Source organism: Culex quinquefasciatus, chromosome 3, assembly GCF_015732765.1.
Source record: "Culex quinquefasciatus strain JHB chromosome 3, VPISU_Cqui_1.0_pri_paternal, whole genome shotgun sequence".
Taxonomy (NCBI): Eukaryota; Metazoa; Arthropoda; class Insecta; order Diptera; family Culicidae; genus Culex; species Culex quinquefasciatus.
The window spans coordinates 149,570,958-149,589,968 of NC_051863.1; the positions used below are offsets into that span (position 1 = coordinate 149,570,958).

At 37.2% G+C, this 19,011-nt stretch overlaps 1 protein-coding gene across 1 annotated transcript in view; it reads left to right on the forward strand.

Moving 5' to 3' along the window:
- The window catches only part of LOC6037148 (pikachurin), a gene marked incomplete at its 5' end in the record, with an annotated part of 226,670 nt that overhangs the window by 105,910 nt on the left and 101,749 nt on the right, over positions 1-19,011 (forward strand). The window contains one exon of the mRNA XM_038261273.1: positions 17,348-17,430. Coding sequence (XP_038117201.1) covers positions 17,348-17,430 — 83 coding nt within the window. The remainder of the gene's footprint in view (positions 1-17,347; positions 17,431-19,011) is intronic.

A 19,011-nucleotide genomic window follows, 5' to 3' on the forward strand; every position in this document is an offset into this window, starting at 1 on the left:
AACTTTGTAGAACATTGCTACACTTAAAAAAATGTGCAATGTTAGAAAAACCACGAAATTTTAAAATGAAAACTGACCCTGAAAAATGACCCTTCTGGGTTAATCTAGCTTCGAAAAGTACCTTAATTTTTCCTTTAAATTACATTTTCTTAAGAAATTTCAAATTAAGTTACGGAAAATGGAAGAATTTTAAAACTTGTTGTGTGTGTGTGTTTTTTTTCAATGAAAAATACGTTTTTTCGCAATTATCAGTACGCCATCAAACTGAGCGTCCAATTTTACATAAAAGTCACTTTGACACTAAATTTCCATCTCATCACCGTTTCAGGCTGCAAATTATTGAAAAACACAGTTTTTTCGCATGTTCGAAAATAAAAGGGGTCGTACCGCCCCTCCATCACGAGATATCAAAAAACGGACCTCAGATTCGTGATCAGGGACAAGAGATCGGGGCAACTTTTGCCGATTTCGTTTGAGTTGCTAGAGAATTATTCACACACAAAAAAATGAGTTCGCGTAAACGTGAACAGAGTTCATGCCAGTGGGAACCAGTTAGAAACTGTTCAACTTTCAAGGTGCAACATTCAAAATTGCACAATGAAAAATTTAACAGTTTTTTTTCCTGGTTTTCAGGAAAATTGTACTTTTCAGAGACCCAGCAAACGCACCTGCAGGACCTAAAGGCGAGCGTTGTTCAGCTTTGGTTATGACCACTTACGCGCCGCCCGATATTCGGGATGCAGTCTGAATCCGGGATTTCTCGGTTGGAAACTGCATCAAGCCTCGCGGAAGGATTTTTTGTGTTTTATTAGGTATGCTGGGAACTGAACGACCACCAGAAGAGCATACTAGATGTGAACATGGATTTATTGTTGTGCTATCTTGTTACATTTATATTTAAAAAAAAAATTAAAGGCTTTAATTTTAAATGGTATGTATTTTTTTACAGAAAAAAGAAGCAGATCATCAAAAAATCGCAAAATATGATGCACTGATTTTAATTCACCTAGCACAAGCGAGCACAACCGCAACACCCATACACTATGCACTGTTTGGACTGTGAATAGGGGACATTGGATGTGGAGAGCTGAGCTCTACAGAACGAATGTGTTTCAGAGCGTGGGTGCTCAGTTGAAGTACAGGAATCGTTCGAAAAACGAGCTAGATTTCGCTGAGGACGACACTTTATTATCACTTTTACGGAACGTGGCACTGCTGAAGGCACTTGCACTGCCTGGCCTGGGTTCGGTTTTCTGTGGCTTTAACAAGCAACGATACGGGGATGGCTGCCGTACATCACTTCAGGTGTATCCATACGAACGGATCGTACCTAGAGAAGGTTTTGCTTAAAAATAGTTAAACTTCAAGTGCCGAGCTATGGCTGCTTGAGTCATCAACTAATACTGTATTCAGCTTTTAGAAAAAAATATGAATTTTTCTTTCTTCAGAATTAATAGTCCCTAGTTGAGGCCAGAGACTACCAAGGTAATTTTTTGAGGCTGAACAAAAATGGGACACGTGGTGTAGGGGTTGCCTCTTACCCAGTCAGCTTGGGTTCGATCCCAGAAGGTGACGGTGGCATTTTTCGAAACAAGATTTGTCTGATCACGTTTCCGTCGGACGGGGAAGTAAACGTTGGTCCCGGTCTAACTTAGAGATTAGGTCGGTAGCTCAGTCCAGGTGTAGGAGTCGTATCCCTGCACGGAGAAAAAAGAGTTCCTAAAATCGTGAACAAGCGTTCATGAAAATGAGAACCACGAACAAAGTGTTCAAATTTCATGGTACATTTTTCAAAATCGTACCATGGCATTTGAACACTTTGTTCGAGGTTCCCATTTTCATGAACGCTTGTTCACGATTTTAAGAACTCTTTTTTCTCCGTGTGGGTCCTGTTTCGGTGGAGTCGCTTGTAGGCAGTTGGACTCACAATCCAAAGGTTGACAGTTCGAATCCCGGGGTGGATGGAAGCTTAGGAGTAAAAAGAGGTTTGCAATGGCCTCAACAATCAAGCCTTCGGACCGAGGGTTCTTATTATCGGTTCAATGATCAAGATTCACTGTTAGCTGCCAGCGACTTGGTTTATTGCTTCATCTAGCGATATAAATACTTTGTGAAAATGCCTACTCTGTCCGTCGACCCGAGCCACAAACGAATATGCTCAGAGAGGAGAGAGTCTAACAAAATACAAGCGCGGCGCTCTTGTGCCACTGTTTGCCGTAAATTTGTATTTTGTATGTTGGAAATTACTGTAAAATGTGTCTTTAATGTAGTGTTATCAAAAAAATTCTAAAACATTTTTGATAACATCGATGTTGGGCAATTTAACAATTATCAAAACAATGCAGATCGCAAAATATTTTGAGTCAGCTTCGAGCGACACAGCGCAATCAGCCTCTCTGAACCATTCATTTACTGGCCGATTCGAGAGAAAGAGAGAGAGGGAGAGCTTAATAGAGAGTATTCAGTAGCGATTGGTATGGAAGTAGGAATTCATCAGAGCAGTTTGCTTCGCGTTCAATTTTTGCTCGAGAGTGAATGAGGCTTTTTGGAGCATTCAGGACCTTGCTTCGGACACCTATTTTTGAGTAGGAATCTCGCAGTCGAGGAGGGTTCAAATTCAAATTTAAATCCAAATTCGGTCTTCTAGGTTTGCATGGAGAATTTGAAATTTCTTGCAAAGAAACAGATTTTCGAATATTTACGAACCGTTTTTGTATGAACAGCTGCTAAAATTCTCTGGAGATTTGTATATTGAACCAATTATATAAAATGGCTTCTTTGGTGTAATGGATGACTCCCCACAAAGTTTAAGCCAAATAAAAAATACAAAACATAAAAAGTTTGTGTAGTTTGCTAAAGGTTCAGTAACATAACCAACTCAATCCATCATCTCAAATTGTGAAGCACAGTCACAACAATCTGGTGGCCATCCTCGCAGAACGCGACACTATTCTGCACTATTGAAGCCGCCAGTACTTCGTTCTTTTTCCATCGAGACAAGTGTCCTCAAGACTTTCCCACCACACTTGAAGCTGTATTGTAGGTTGTTAAACCCCTTTTTTTTTGTTCCCGGGAGGACGACTTTTTCCATTGAGGCTTTTCCGCACTGGAAAGCCACCGCCAAGTGGGCGGAAAACTTCACACTACAAATGACTTCCAAGTGTGATTTTCTTCCTTGAGTTGGGTTTTCTCGACTATTCAGTGGCCCTTGAAGAAATTTTTAACACAGGAAAAGGGAATTTCTTCAAAATATCATATTTTCAACAACAATGTTTTCAATACTTTTTTATGATTGAGTATGATATTTTTTTGAAAAGATGTGTTACGCTGTCGAGGGATGCCCCCTGGGTGCACTTTGCCTTCTGCTGTAATCCATTACACCGGACAAGCTTTTGCCTCGAGGAGGAAAAGTTTCCTACACGACTGAAAAGGCCAGTCAACCGGGCACGGGATGAAATATATCCAATTTAAATTCCGGCAAAATTAGCTCTCTCGAACTATTCCGAAAGATCTTCGTTATTGGTGTGGGAAAGCTGGCCGCGTCCCTTGTCGCAAAATCGGACTTGGGCTGACGCAAAAGTTAATTAAAGTCAGTCGTAAGGAAAGAAACAGAAGAAGACCAAAATACAATGGTCAACGACTCGTCAAGTTTTAGGGGGGCAGCTGACCAGCCCAAGTTAGGTGGAAACTGTGCCGCTCAATTAGGGAAATCTCCGACCCGCAAGGGGTTTGGGTTTGAAAAGAGTGTGACACTTGCTCGGGTTCCCAAGGGATCGCTTTTCCAGCACATTTCCCCGGCGTAAACTCTCGGCGGAGTTCTTTCTTCGAAAAAGGGACAGCAGACAACTTTCCAGGAGGAAAAGTTGGTCCTGACAGAAGGATACCTATACACACACGTTTTGATTTAGTATTTTTTGAATTTTAGGATGTAGGAAAAGAGTATTTTCTGCGCAATTTGATTTCTATTTGCATTCGAATTTTTGAAAACTTTGCTGCACATGACTATCTTAAACAGCAAAGGAATCAGAGCAGTTTTGCCACTTGGGTAATTATCTACCAACTCTTCGATTTGCTTGAAACTTTGTCCTAAGGGGTAACTTTTGTCCCTGATCACGAATCCGAGGTCTTCTTTTTATATCTCGTGACGGAGGGGCGGTACGACCCTTTCCATTTTTGAACATGCGAAAAAAGAGGTATTTTTCAATAATTTGCAGCCTGAAACGGTGATGAGATAGAAATTTGGTGTCAAGGGACTTTTATGTAAAATTGTACGCCCGATTTAATGGTGTGCTCAGAATTCCAAAAAAAAGTAGACACAGAAAAAATCCTCCCAATTTTCAAAAAAATTATCCTCTTGGTTTATGGATGGGCTCTATATATATTTTGAAACAAAATGCAGGGCGCGCGTATTCTCATTTACTGAACTGCTCTTTCAATATTCGACTAAAAAAGCTAAAATGTTTTGGCTAATATGCTCCTGTTATATCATTTTGCATTTTATTGAATTTCATATCAAAGCAAGATTTACAAAATTGTCCAGTCAATATGAGTACATTAAATTGAATTTTCTGCGACATATAGCCCATTAAGGGGTTACATACGTGTAAATCGTCAAAAATGTTAGAGGTTTGTATGAGCACACATTTAAACATTTTTAAATCTTTTTGCAGGACATTAAAAAATATATTTTCATCTATTAACAAAATAAATAAGAAAACATTTAGGTGTACCATTGCCGAGATATAGCAATTTCAAGTTAGCAGTTTCAAAAAACAGGTACCACGATATCTCAACACTTCTTTGACCAAATTAGCTCAAAATTTCGGTGAAGAATCGTTAAACCAGTCCTGTGTGCATGACGAAGGCCGATTTTCAAAAACTTAATTAAAAAAAAGATAAAAATATTTTTATGTTTTTCTTATGAAAAATCGTCAGTTGTTGATTTTTGTATTTTTTAAAAAAAGCAAAATTTCCAAATCGGGCTTCGTCATGCACACGGGATATGTCTTGGGAGTCTTCACCCCAAATTTCAGCCAATTTGGTCCATCTCATCTCGAGACATCGTGGCACCCGTAAATCAACTCGGTGTTTAGAGGAAAACGTTCACGAAGTTTGACAGTTCGCTTTGCGCATGGCAAAATACTGAACTTAAATCGTCTCTTACTCAGTTCAGCCACGAAATTTCTTCATGAAACTTTCAGGAGTGATTGAAAATCATCTTTTTAGTGAATTTAGTGCACTTTCTGTAATATGAAATTTTATGATTTTCTACATGTATGTAACCCCTTAAACATATTTTTTAATGGTTTAAGCTCACTTTTCAAAAACTGAATCAAAAATCAACTTGCAAAATTAAAATCATTTTTAACAAAATTGAAAATATTATTCTAAATGAGAAAAGAAAACAAAAAAGTACTATTTTTTTAACTTTCACTGGAATCATCCACCCAAATAAACAAATATCGTTAAAATTAAACATGCCCAAAAAAAATTACATGTTTTTGAAATGTGATTCCAAAGATAAAAAATACTCTACATTTTATTTTGAATTAAACAAACCTTGATTCTTTTAATTTCTTTTAAAACTATACCTTTCAAATAAAATAGCAGTACAATTTTTTATATAGCGAATGAAAATATTACTAAATTTAGTTAGTTTCTAAAAAAATCTAAAATCTGTACATATCTTCAAATGCTTTATATCAACTTGACATAAATATTTTAATTGAAAACTAATAAAATTTAATTGAAAAGTCTTTTTGGATGAAATATTTATTAAAGTAGTTATTTAAAAAAAATGATTTTAGTAAATTGATAAATTTCACGAATTTCACGCCGTCCTCGAAATCGTCAAAAATAACTAACCGTACTAATATAGGGGAAATATATGTATTCTAATCAAACACCTATCTTCGCCATATGGAGAGTTTGTTGCTCGATTAAAGCTTCAAAAATTGTGTTTTCACTGTAATATACCAACCAAACGATCATAGACGAGTAAGCACGCAGTCTGGTAAATGTTTCAGACCCAAAAGTAAGCTATTTTAACTAAAATTAGCGAAAAACATGATTTTGATCGATTTTTCCTTTGTCTGGAAAGCATCGATTAGGCAGGTTTGAAAATAACTTTTGATCGCTTAAGCACAGTCTTTTGGAACACATCATTTTGTTTTCATTATTTCTCACTTATTTTAACACACTTCACAACTTTTTTCGACGCTAACGTCTATAGAATCATTTCCACATTTACACTGAAATATCTTTTTTCATGAAAATGTTAGTTTTTAGTAAGAAAATTCACTTTAAAAAATATTCAAAAACACCAGCTGCAATTGTATTTTCATCAAACTTCGGCATTCTTTCAAGCTGGCACAAACACTAACATATTTGCAGTGTTGCCAAACGAGAACACATTTTTTTTTCTTGTTTTTCTATGACTCCTAAATCTTTTCCTCCCATGCAACCCAAGTTTGCCACGAATCTGGCAACTCATGCGTCATCTTCAACTTGAAAACTGATTAGACCCTTTGTAAAATTGGTTGACAGTTCAGCAGTGTCAACATTGTGAAAATTGTCGTGGCGTGTTGTTTTTTTTTATTTCTGGTGAGTTAAAAAAAGGTTATTTTGCAGCAAATAATATTTTTTTAAATCTTTTGTTTCAGAACCCAAAGAAATCCCTCCGGATTTGTCCATTCCGGGCTGTGAAAGCAACCAGGACAACAATCCTCGTCAGCGTTGTTTATTCCAAGCAACTCTACCACTTGACCTCCGGAATAACAAAAAACAACCAGTGACTGCCGGCCCACATGACGACATCGGCGCTTTGGAGGAGAACGCGACGTTCCTCGAGAACAATCCGCTTGGAGGCGGCCTCGGACCAGCATACTCCACCAGCAGAATCAGCAACGTGAGTGCATTCGTTGCACCGGAGTGAAACAAGACGTTCCTCGAGAAAAACCCACCCGGAGGCGGCCCCAGTGCCTACGCCACTAGCAGAACCAGCAGCATGCGTGCATTCGCTGCACCGGAGGACAACGCGATGTTTCTGGAGACCAACCCGCCCGGAGGCGGTCCCGGATCCTACGCCACTAACAGAACCAGCAACTAAGAGCATTGCTGCACCGGGGTTGAAACTGGTGTTCCTTAAGACTAACCCGCCTGGAGGCGGCCCCAGAACCTACACCACCAGCAGAATCAGAATCAACTTCGTAAAGCCGATGATTTCGCGAAAAAAAATACTTGGTGGGATAATTTTGCGTAGAATTAAAACGATTTAACAGACTTGATGTTGTTTTTAATGGGTTTGCGAATAAAGTACTAGATTTTATGTCTTTTTCTTTAAGTATACGTTGAACTAAACATAAAAATGCCAAAAACTCAAAATTGTCAGAAAATTACATGACACAATTATGACAGTTAACTCCCAAGCACTTATAAAATAATAAAATGTTGTACAGGATATTCAATCTTTTCTTGAACATGGGTATTAAGGTGTTGTTTTCGAACAAGTGGTTGGAACGATTCATTCATTGTTTTAAGTGCTGCGGCTGTGTCCGACTTCAGCTGTTCAAAAAGATCGGAATCCTTCGATATGGACCTTTTGAATTGATTTTCTGAATATTCGCTGTTATAGTATGTATTTGGATATATTTTCATGCTCTTTTTGTTATACGTATTAAATTGCAATAAAATCTAGTAAGTTTTGTCCCTATTTAGCCCAGATTGCAGTTCTATTAAAATTACGCTGAAAATGACGAAAACGGGAAAAAATCGTCTTTTTTCACTAAAACAGCGATAACATGAAATTTTAAGCGGTGACCTATACATGTTAGGGTACCAAAAGTTGCATATTTAAATTACAAAAATTTGCCATTTTTCGGACCACCCTAACAGGCCGTAGGTCACCCTCATGGCCAAACAAAAAACTATGGATCTAATTATTTCGGCCGAGGAACCCCCAGGCAAATTTTGAGCCCGATCAGGGAACTTTTTTTTTTAATCATGCTGTTTTCGTGGGGAATTGCTGTATAAGAAAACCCCTCATGTTTTCATATCAATATTTTTGTTATTGTCTGTTTTACAACTTTGTAAATCATTGTTACACACTAGAAACTAACCCTGCAGAGTTAGAAAAAACACGAAATTTAAAAATGAAAAATTTTGTTTTAAATGAAAAAAATACTCTTCGGGGTCAATGTAGATTCGAAAGGTACATTAATATTTCAGCCTAAAATGACATGCTCCAATTTTTTTAACGGTTAAGTAACGGAAAATGGCAGATTTTTCAAAACATTTTAAAAGTTTTTTTGTGATTTGGAGAAAAGGGATGGTTGAAATTTGTGAATTCAAATTTATCTGTGCTTGCTTTAAACGCACAGTTCTCTGTTTTTCATTAAAATTTTCTGTTTAAAGCTCCTTTCAATAAATCATTAAAACAAGGAAATCACACTAATAGGATGATAAAATTGAATTTTCCTCGCTTTCCTTCCAACCATCTCACTGGCTGGCACGAAAGCTTCAATCTGTGTTTCAGTTTACCCTTACTTTTGTACCGAGGCGTTCTTCTGAGAAATTAAATCAACCTACCTCCAGCTTCCATCTATTTGTTTATTTGTTCTTTTCACAAAAGACTGAAGTCGACATCGACCCATCATTTTGATTTGACAAAATGATTGTGGAGTTGTTTTTACCCTTTTAAGAACCTGTGAAATGTTTTTTTTTTCAGAAATGAACAAGAAGGTTAAACAAGTAAAGTAACAAATTATTTATTGAAAAACGGATAAGTCAAATAAAATCGTTGTAAAACAGAGTATAAACGCGTTGCAATCAAACTTAAATAACTCTGTGCTTAATTTAACACGTTCTAAACCACTCTAAAACGGAACGTGCATCATGTTCATCAGCCAAACGAAAATCCATTTTCCATTCCCCCTTACTTTGCTAACCGTGCCCTGCCCGGAGCCAAAAAGGCGTTAGTTCAAAATCGACCCTATTTAGTCACTTCATTTGCGCTAAAAGCCACTATCGTGCTTCGATTATCCTCGTCCAGCGTGGAGTCCCGGATGACAGTGGTTCAAAGCTTCCATTTTTGTATTTATCAATTTCAACAACTCAGTTTATCGTTAATCCACAACCATGTAATTAAAAAAACAGTTTTTCGAATTTTGATTGATGCAATTTTGCCCAAATTTGTCCCACTGTGCCCCGTCCAGCGGACCAACCCGGGGTTCCATGATTCAACCGCACACATGACACGAACGCGTACGCGATTTGGGGCCATGTTTTCTGCGATTCCCGGCACGCACCCCGGAAACGGAAGGGTCACCACGCCACGGGGAGTGCAGAAGGGGTGAGTGTGTGTGTGCCAGTCATTATCCAGCATGAATAATCCAGCGCGTTTTTGGTTGTGAAAGTTCCAAAAAAGAGAAAAGGCCCAAAAAAAGGGACGTCAATGCCGACAGGGAGGCCGCTTCGACCGCGAGTTGGACGTTGCTCTCTCGTCGATTCCACGTCCGGGTGGCGCATTTCCGGTTGCCGGTCGTCGCCGGACGAGTTGACTCAATTTGCTGTGCTGGACGGGAGCTTTGTTTGTGGTTGGATAGTTGAGTCGAGTTAAAAAAGTGTCTAATTTATAATTTTTCACGAACTCTAGATGCATGATTAGAAAATTTAACATTTTTTATTTTATTTTTTCAAATGTCGCTTGTTGATAGCAAAAATAGTCGAACTTGTTATGAATCCTCTTGCAAACAATAGTTTAAGGTTTGTATAAAACAAGTTTTCGGTTACACCCGTAAGCTTAACGTAATATCCCTTTTTTCGATTGTAGCTCGTTTTAATCTGTAAAATCAAAATGTGTATTTCAGAAATACAGTGTTCAAGGATTACATTTAAAAATGGATAAATTTCAATCAACTCATTTGAAATGATTATATTGTACGATCAGTTCCTAGCTGGACTCGGTCACTGGAAACGACCGGCGACTCAGTGACCGACGAAATAGGCGGCGGGCCAGATGCGGGCATAAAAATGTCAAAATCTCTTCCCCCCTCACTTCGTCTCACCATCCAGCTGCAGCTTTGTTGACAAACAAACGGAGCACGCGGTCGCATGATGGCGGCATCGAGCCAGAATTAGGGGTGATCATGTGATTAAAAATGAAAGTTTTTTCAAGAAAAATAATATTTTTCCGACCGAATAAAAAAATTACGAGCATGTTCAAACAATTATTCTTGATGTCGGAGAAGTGATAAAAAAGCAAAATTTGAATCCATAATTTTTCTATAAATTGAATTTTTTCATTCCAACTGGGAACCCCTAGGTCTATCCACGATCGTTTCCAATGACCGTGAGAAGATGCCAGAAAATCCAGCTACGAGCTAAATCCACAATATTAAAACTTTATCAAATAGAATAGAAAATTCAACGAACTTTTCTCTGCATTTTAAATCGGATCAACAGCCGAAAAATGCAGGAATAAAAAAAATTAGTTCTTTTTGGGAGTTAACCGAAAATCTCATATCTTTGCAATAAGAGGCCCAATCTTCAAACATCAATTTCATCGGAAAAGAGCATGAATCGGGAAAAAAGTTTTCCAATCGCGCTTTTTTAAGGTGGTTCAATGGCCAAAATAATTAGACCCGTATTATTTGTTTGTTTGGTGATCTACACCATTCTAGGGTGGTCCAAAAATGTCGCAAATGAAGGTGATTAGTTGGCATTAAAAAAAAGTTTGAGAACCGAAAAGTCCAGCTAAACATTTAAAAAGGTTGTATGAAACTTTAATATACCGTGTTGACTGTGTCTGGGCCAAAAGCCTATGTCTGAAATTTTTTATTGAAATTCCGTCGTGAAACTACTTACTTTTCCTGTCATTTTTGAACAACGAAACAGTGTACTTCTCTGTACCGAAAATAACAGAATCAAAAAAAAAAATCATTTTCAAAACAAATGCTGAAAAGTTTTACTTATGGATACTAAAAAGTTGAACTTTTCAGCACTTGTGTGGAAAAATTATACGTTTTAACATTTTTTTATTTAATCGATTCATTGTCTCAATGCATGAACATTTCTAGAGTAGATTTTGAAAACAACCTATGTTCAATGGGTTTCCTGATAATTTGATCTGATTAGGTCTATAATTCTGTTCAAAGTGTGTTTTCGGAATTGCAAAAAAAATGTTGTCTGGAACACGTTACAAAACTTGATTTTGTCATCACTCGTCGTACTTATCCAACTCGGTGAACCTCGTTGGATAAACGTTCGACCCGTGCTGAAAAACTCCTCTTTTTGCACCTTATCGCTTAAACTACTATTATCGGATTCCCTGGAATATTTTACGTAACATATTCAAAAATAAGAGGTGTTCATAACAGGATTCAGAGACAGAATAGGATTCCGATTGGAGATTTTTTTTTGGGTTTAAGCACTTTTTAAATGGAATTGTTTCGAAGTATTTTATGATTTTTTTTTATTTTTTTTGTCCGGAATTCCCAGACCAAAATAAGTATAATTTATAAATTTAACAAAATCGGACAAAATATGAAAAAAATCCTTGGATTCGGGAATTTCAGGCAATCAACTACTCAAATTTTGGTTTAAGAATTTGAATTTTATGTTTAAACAAGTAAAAAAATCTATTCAATAAAATATTTTTCAATTTCAATTCGGTTTTATTTGTGAATAATCAAGTTACAATGAGTTCATTTAGGTACACAACAGAGTTTTGGTGTTCCTTTCAGCTGTGTTTTACATCATAATTCAATCGAAAAATTATTACTTATAACTATGGAATAGACAAGAGTAAGAAAAAGTTTTCAAAAAACTTACAGAAAGAAAAAAACTTACAGAAAGTTCAATAAAATATAAAATGAAAAAAAAGCTGAATCTTGGATAAATATTTCCTCTTTTTTAAAAAAAAAAACTTATTATGAAATTTTTGATCTCCACAAAGAATCGAAAAAAAATATTGAAATTTAGAATTAATTTATAGATTTATTGCAAAGCGTGAGGAAAATTCCACAATAAAATGACAAAACTCGTATAATAATTTGGTAGGTATACACATGACAGAGAAGCAAACTCCAATTGCTAAAAAAATCTGAAAAAAACTGTGGATAATGAAGCAGAATCAGTAGTTTCCAAGGACATTTTTGCCCAAATAAGTCAAAAACAATAGCATTCTTTTCCGATATAAAATCGAAATCGTTCTTTAAAAAATCTAATTAAGATATATTTGATGAGGTATACTCTAAATCTTTAACAAAGTAAAAAAAAATCTCCTTTTCATATTTGAGCAGTGCAAAACATTTGACTTTCGGCCTAGAGGCTAACTAAATATACTCACTAAAACAAAGAGTGAAGCTCATTCAAAGCGAACCGTTAGGGAAATAACTAGCCAGCGGCTCATTGACGAACCAGTTTTGCAGACTTGCACTTTTGAGCTCTAGTAGTTATGAGCTTTTATTTGAAAGTTTAACGCCCAGCTGCATCGCATTTTCCTGTTATGTTTAACGTTGACTGATTGTAGTGTGCTGTGCAAACTCCCAGCGAAGCAGGACCGGCAGCAGTTGCTAGAAATTTCTCAGTGTTGTCGTGAAAGTGCTTCTTCCGGTCACTTAAAATGCCTGGCTGAAAGAAGGGTTATTTCAAACTTCAGAATTATGATGACCTCAAATTATGCGCTCTACAGCTCTTGGCATTCTCGATTGCGAGATTCCTACTCGAAACTAGGTGTTCGAAGGCTTGATTGTTGAGGCAATTGCGAACCTCTTTTTACACCTTAGGTTCCATCCACCCCGGGATTTGAACTGACGACCTTTGGACTGTTGGGCCAACTGCCTACCAACGACTCCACCGAGGCAGGACCCAGGGAGACGACTCCTGCACCTAGATTGAGCCAACGACCTAACCCTCTAGGTTAGACCGGGAACAATATTTACTTCTCCGTCGGACGGAAGGCTTGATCAGACAAATCTCGTCTCATAATTTGCCACCGAGACCCTACACCACAAGTCCCGGCCAATGATGATTTATAACACCGTATTGAAAATATTTTAAAAAAATCTTCACAAATTTAACTTGTTGTCATTTTCGTTTTTTTTAATGCTGAAATTCTTTCAAAATTCAAACTATTAGCATTCAAATTCTGAGAATGAACTACTGAACCAGCAGCTCTGCACTGACCTGCTGCGCAGGAAATGAAACAAAACTGTATAAAAAGAGCGAAGATGGCTAAAGTCAGCTCAGCTCAGCTTCCACGTGGCTATTTTGCAATGAGAATTTTCCGGCTTCCGGCCAAAGTTTGACACCCCCTCCGTGCACGGTATACGTAAGCCTGTCATCGTATTTATAGCTCTGGTAGCTATATCAATATACTGTTTAGGAGATTTCCCCCTCGGGATTAAAAAGTTTTAAATTTATGCCATTTTCTGCGAGATGCTAAAAGTGTGGCTGGCTGGTGGAGGTGAAAGAAGAAGGAAGGTGTGCATCAAGAGAGCGCAGATTTTCACTGCCGCTGGCTGCCGACTGACAGCAATTTCCGCGAAAGTGGCAGGGGTTTCCGAGAGCCGTGCTGCAGGTAGAGCTGCCGGTTGCTGTACTACGAACGAAGTGAACTTGCTTCGAAGAATTTAATGAGGCTTCCAGCGGTGACAGGATCGACGGCACTAGTAAAGAGCTTGAAAAGTGGGAAACTTGAAAGAAAAACTGACGATTTACAGTGTATTGCGGGGTGGATACGGTTAACTTTATAAACTATTTCTTAAAAATCTGTGGAAATATGTTGAGTAAACACTTCAACTTCATGAGGCTCATGATTTAAAATAGGTTTTTTGTTATGGCAATATGGCATACACACAATAGTGCAATTTTTTATTTGAAGAAGAAAAAAAAATATTTGAGTTATTTTTCTATTTTTTTTCAAAATTTGTAAGGATCACAACAACGTTTGGGATTTGTTGAACAACACAAAGATTGCATACTACAGTCATGACGACCCAGGTAAACGCCCCATGAAACAGGTCCTCCGTGGCTTGTACGACATGGCTGTGAGTGTGCTAAAGAAAGTGCTCAAAACTCTTAAGTTGAACGTGATTGAAGTCTTCAAGATGACGAGACACAACAAGGACATCAAGTATCGTAATCAATTTACCTGGTTCATCTCGAGAAAGGATCGACAACGCTGTCTGAGCTGAAAGCAGTTCGGGCAATTTTGCCAAATGCTTCAATTGCGGTGGCGACCATTCGACCAAGAAACGGAGCTGCCCAAAATGAGCTGAGTTTGAAAGAATTCGGCAGCATGCAACGACGAGGCATCAACCAACTCGTCGCAAAACGCCACCAGCATTTACGGACGTGAATTTTCCTGCTTTAGCGTCACCAGGAGCGGGATCTGTTCGATCGGTTCCAAATCTGCAGCCATTGCCGTTGAATCAGCGGCAAAAAATTTCAGAGTGTAGTGCAGTAGTGACCTGTTTTCACCACCAGGACTTCTGAACATTTTCATCGAGGTGACAACAACACTGCGTGGGTGCAAAACTCGTGCAGAACAAGTAAGAACGCTTGGAGGATCTATCTTAAAATACAGTTCGTAGTTTACTCGTTTAATGATTTTGAATAATTCAAAGAATTTTTATTTTAGTTTTATGTTAGGACAGGCCTGCCCAACGTCCGGCCCGCGGGTCGGATCCGGCCCGTGAAGCCATTTCATCCGGCCCGCGACGGCTTTTCAAAATAGTTCTATGACCGGCCCTAAAGGTTGTTGATGGAATACTCAATAAATAAATTGAGTGTCAAAATTTAAAATATAATCATGAGATTAATTTTTTTTTCTTCAATATTTTGAAAAAAAAAACATTTGTTTGTTTCATTTTTGCTTTTGACGTTTTGTTTGGAATTTGCATTTTTATTTTTTTATTTCACATTCTTTATATTTGAATTTAATTCTTATCATTTCTATATTAATTTTTAGAACCAATTATTAAACTTAAAAAATGTGCAAAAAGAAGTGTCAAATATAAATTTCTAAAAATGTTGGCTATTTTAACTTCTATAATTTTTACATTTGTGAGGATTTTGATTTGAATTGATTTTTCATAAATGAGTAAGCAAAACAATAATAAAATTTAGCTGGAAAAAAGCTTTAAAAAAGCAAATTAATCATATCGAATGTAAAGATCGCTGCAAATATTTTTAAAATTAAAAAAAAATGTTTCAAAATGAGTCAAGAAATCAGATACCAAGTTTTTCTATAAACTTCAATTATTTTAGGAAATTTGAAGAATGACAAATTTAAAACTATCAGATATATATTTTTCTCCACATTTTTAAATTTCGTGCCTTTAAAAACATTTTGAAATGTATTGTAAAATATTTGAAAAAAGGTACAAAACAACTTAAAAAATGTTTTTTCGTAAAGATGATTTGAATCCAAATTTCGTTTCAATGATTTTTATCTTGTCTCGTTGATTTTTCAAACTTGACAAAAACTTTCAACGACGAAATTTGAATGTTCTTTGTAAGTTAATGATATCAGGGTATATAATTTCAATCGACAAAACCCCCCCATTGCTTCGGAAAAATCAGATCTGGTCCGCTGGGCCAAAAGTTTGGGCACCCCTGTGTTAGGATAAGTTGTTCAAATATTCTTTCTTTTTTACCCCTTCAATGCAAAAATGTAAAACAATTTGGAGTAAGTAGATAAATGTGAACAGTCAATAATAAAACCAAAAAAAAAGATGAAGAGCATTAAGCATACCACGAAAACGAAACTATTGGCACTACGCCCCCCGGGGCATGGCCTTCCTCTAACGTGGGATTTCTGCTCCAGCGCCTCTGACGAGACAGGAGAAACCGGGACCGACGTTTTACTTCACCATCCGATAGAAGCTCAGTGGATAAGGCGGGAATCGAACCCGCGTCTCATAGCATCATCGGGATCGGCAGCCGAAGCCGCTACCCCTGCGCCACGAGCATACCACTTAAAAAGTAAATAAAATGTAATTATTATAGGAATGTTCAATAAAGATATATTTAACTAAAAAAATACTCAGATTCTAAACTTCACTGACTCAGACGCCTGATTCCAACTTCAATTACCCAACGTTACCGACTCTGACTTTGACTCTACAGCTCAGTTCAGAACAGTGTCTTCAAGCTAGATTAGCTTAGCCAAGTTTGTTTTCGGCGAAAACTTTTCCCATGGATAATGGCTCAACTTTCCAGCGCATAAAACACTTTCAGATCCATCAAATTTCACTGCCCCCGTTCTACGTTCTACCTTGATCCGCTTCTAGTTTCTACGATGCAGACCTCCCATCGCCATCAACCACAGAGCCAATGGGTTCCATCAAATTATAAACAAATTTTAATCATCAAAGTTGATCTTGCAGCTAGGGTCGAGCACTTAATCTTTGCGTACACGACTCCATTAACGATTTACCTGACGGAGGTGGAGTGGCAGCTCGTCGAACTCAATTAAAATTTTAATTTATGAGGGTTTAACGGGTTTTCAATTATCCCACCGGGTGTCGTTGGAAATACTTTTTGTTGCTGAATCTCACCTGCAGTTTTACAGCCCAACACGCACCCAAGCAAGAAACGGTGAGACGAGACGCCGCAAAAACGATTCCGACTAGTCTGTGGGAGAAAAATTATGTCCTTTGCGTAGCGACCGAATGGAATTAGCACCGAAGGGAGAGTAAATTAAACCCCATTTATCTCGGATGAGGGGAGTTCGGGGACTGTCCGCAGCTGGACCTCTTTGGGCGAGTGCGAGCGAACAAGTGAAAAATGCTTAATGGGTAGCACAAGTATAAACAACAATTATTGTGATTTATTGTGCCGGAGAGATTTGAGTAGTTTAGCAGGTTGAGGTGGGTTTAGGGCTGTAAAAAGATGGGTGTTTATTATTGAGATATGTCTGGTGGTTCTCTCCTATTCTCCAGAATTACTTTTCCTAGAACCGTATTTCCCAGAAATCTATTACTAGAATGACACATTTCCAGTACAACCCATGGGTTTGTTTATGTTGAGAATTGTGAAATTCATTGGGATTTAACCACCTCTTTGAATTTTATAAGAAAATAAGAAGATTTGAAGATTTTAAGATTTGGATTTTCCCTCCAAACTTCATCAGAACGCGCTTTAAGGCATTGCTAGAGTATTCTTCAAAATTTAAACAATTTTAAGAATTACTTGTTGAAATGAGAAAACTTGAAAGTTATAGAAAAATATTATAAGTGGTAAAGTGCTGAAGACCCAGCATTAGATGCCGATTTAATACATTTTTTAAGCAAAACCATGCGATCAACTCATAATCTAACTCTTTTCATGTTTCTTCTTGCAGACTCCCACGTGAACACTCCAAGATTCAACCAGCACTCGTGGCTGGCGTTTCCTGCCCTTCGGGGGGCCTACAAACACGTCCAGGTGAGTAAGCAAAACATTCAAATCAAGCCGTTCAAATCGCTCCTCGTTCCGAAATCGAAACCAACCAACCTCGCTACAAAGAAATCATCCGCCCGACTGGCATGCACGTCATTTGATTAAATCGGTATATAAACTATTCCCGGCCGAATCGCGATCCTTTGAAACAACAAACATCGAGTTTGCTCTTTGATCCTCCGGTTGAATGGCCACGATTTTAGGGAACAAAAATCGCAAAAAAAAACTTTGCTTTGGGCTGGTTTACCTGTGCTGCATCTGCACTAGTTGAACCTTGCGGAATGTACTCTAATCGTACGTACGAGGCCAACCTGAATTCGAGTGAAATTGAAACGACAACAAAAAAGTTTTAAAAGAAAACATCAAACAATCCCGCAGCTGTTTTGGTCACGTTGTTATTTTTATCTGCATGAAGCTTTGTTGTACAGGTATTCGAAGAGATTTGTCGTTACAAAATAAGTTTAAGCATAAATATTGCAGCAAACATAGTTTATGCAAAAAAAGGATTTTTCAGCACGAGTCGTACATTATTCCAACGAGGTTCACCGAGTTGGATAAATACGACGAATGATGAAAAAATCAAGTTGTGCAACGAGTTCCATACAACGTTTACCGTAAAACACCATTTGAACAGAACTATAGGACAAATGTCAACAAGTGCTGAAAAGTTCCACTTTTCAGCATCCGTTTCAATGCTGAAAAGTAGTACTTAACAGAATTTATTTTGAAAAGGGTTACCATTTGATTCTGTTATTTTTGAAAGAGAAAAGTAGGCTGTTTCGTCGTTCGAGAATGACAGGGAAAGTAGGGGAAAGTGGGGCAAGTGTAACAAGCTAAGGAAATGATCGTTGTAACCCATTAAAAACGTTAAAAATCTGTCGGATTTTATAATAATCATCTTATTCCAGGTCTTGACTAAGACTTTGATAGCACAAGTTTTCAAAAAATCCTGTTTTTAATGCAAAAAAATGATTTTAATTTTTTTTATTTTCCGTATGTTCTACTCAACTAGTGGGGCAAGACGAACAACCCGTTGGGGCAAGAGGAACAATGCATGAAAAAACATGTTAATTTGCTGACAATTGAACTGTTATCACTTAGATACATCAGATTAGGATGGACGTTTCTTTCATTTTTAGAATAAAGAATATTATTTTACTAAAAATTTGATCGTTTTTACGAAAAAGATTATTAATTAGATGAAAAAAAGGAAATTTTCATAATATCACTATATTTTGCATGGACATTTTTTTAAACAATTGTTTATCAGTTATTAAGTACGTTTATGTATTTATTTCCCAATAAAATATGTTGTTGCAGCAATTCGTTTTTTCCCATACTAAAAATCCATATGGTACACTTGCCCCACCTGAACAATTTTTTTTAAAAGCCCTCAACAAATATAACCAAAAGTTAAATCATACTTTATAATAGGTGCAAGTCCTTGGTAGGGACACTACTGATCTAGGAAAAATTGCATTTTGATAAAATGAGCCTTAAAACTAACCCAACGTCTTATTTTGTACTTTCCAAATATTATAAGAAAATAAAGGTTTGTAAAAAAAC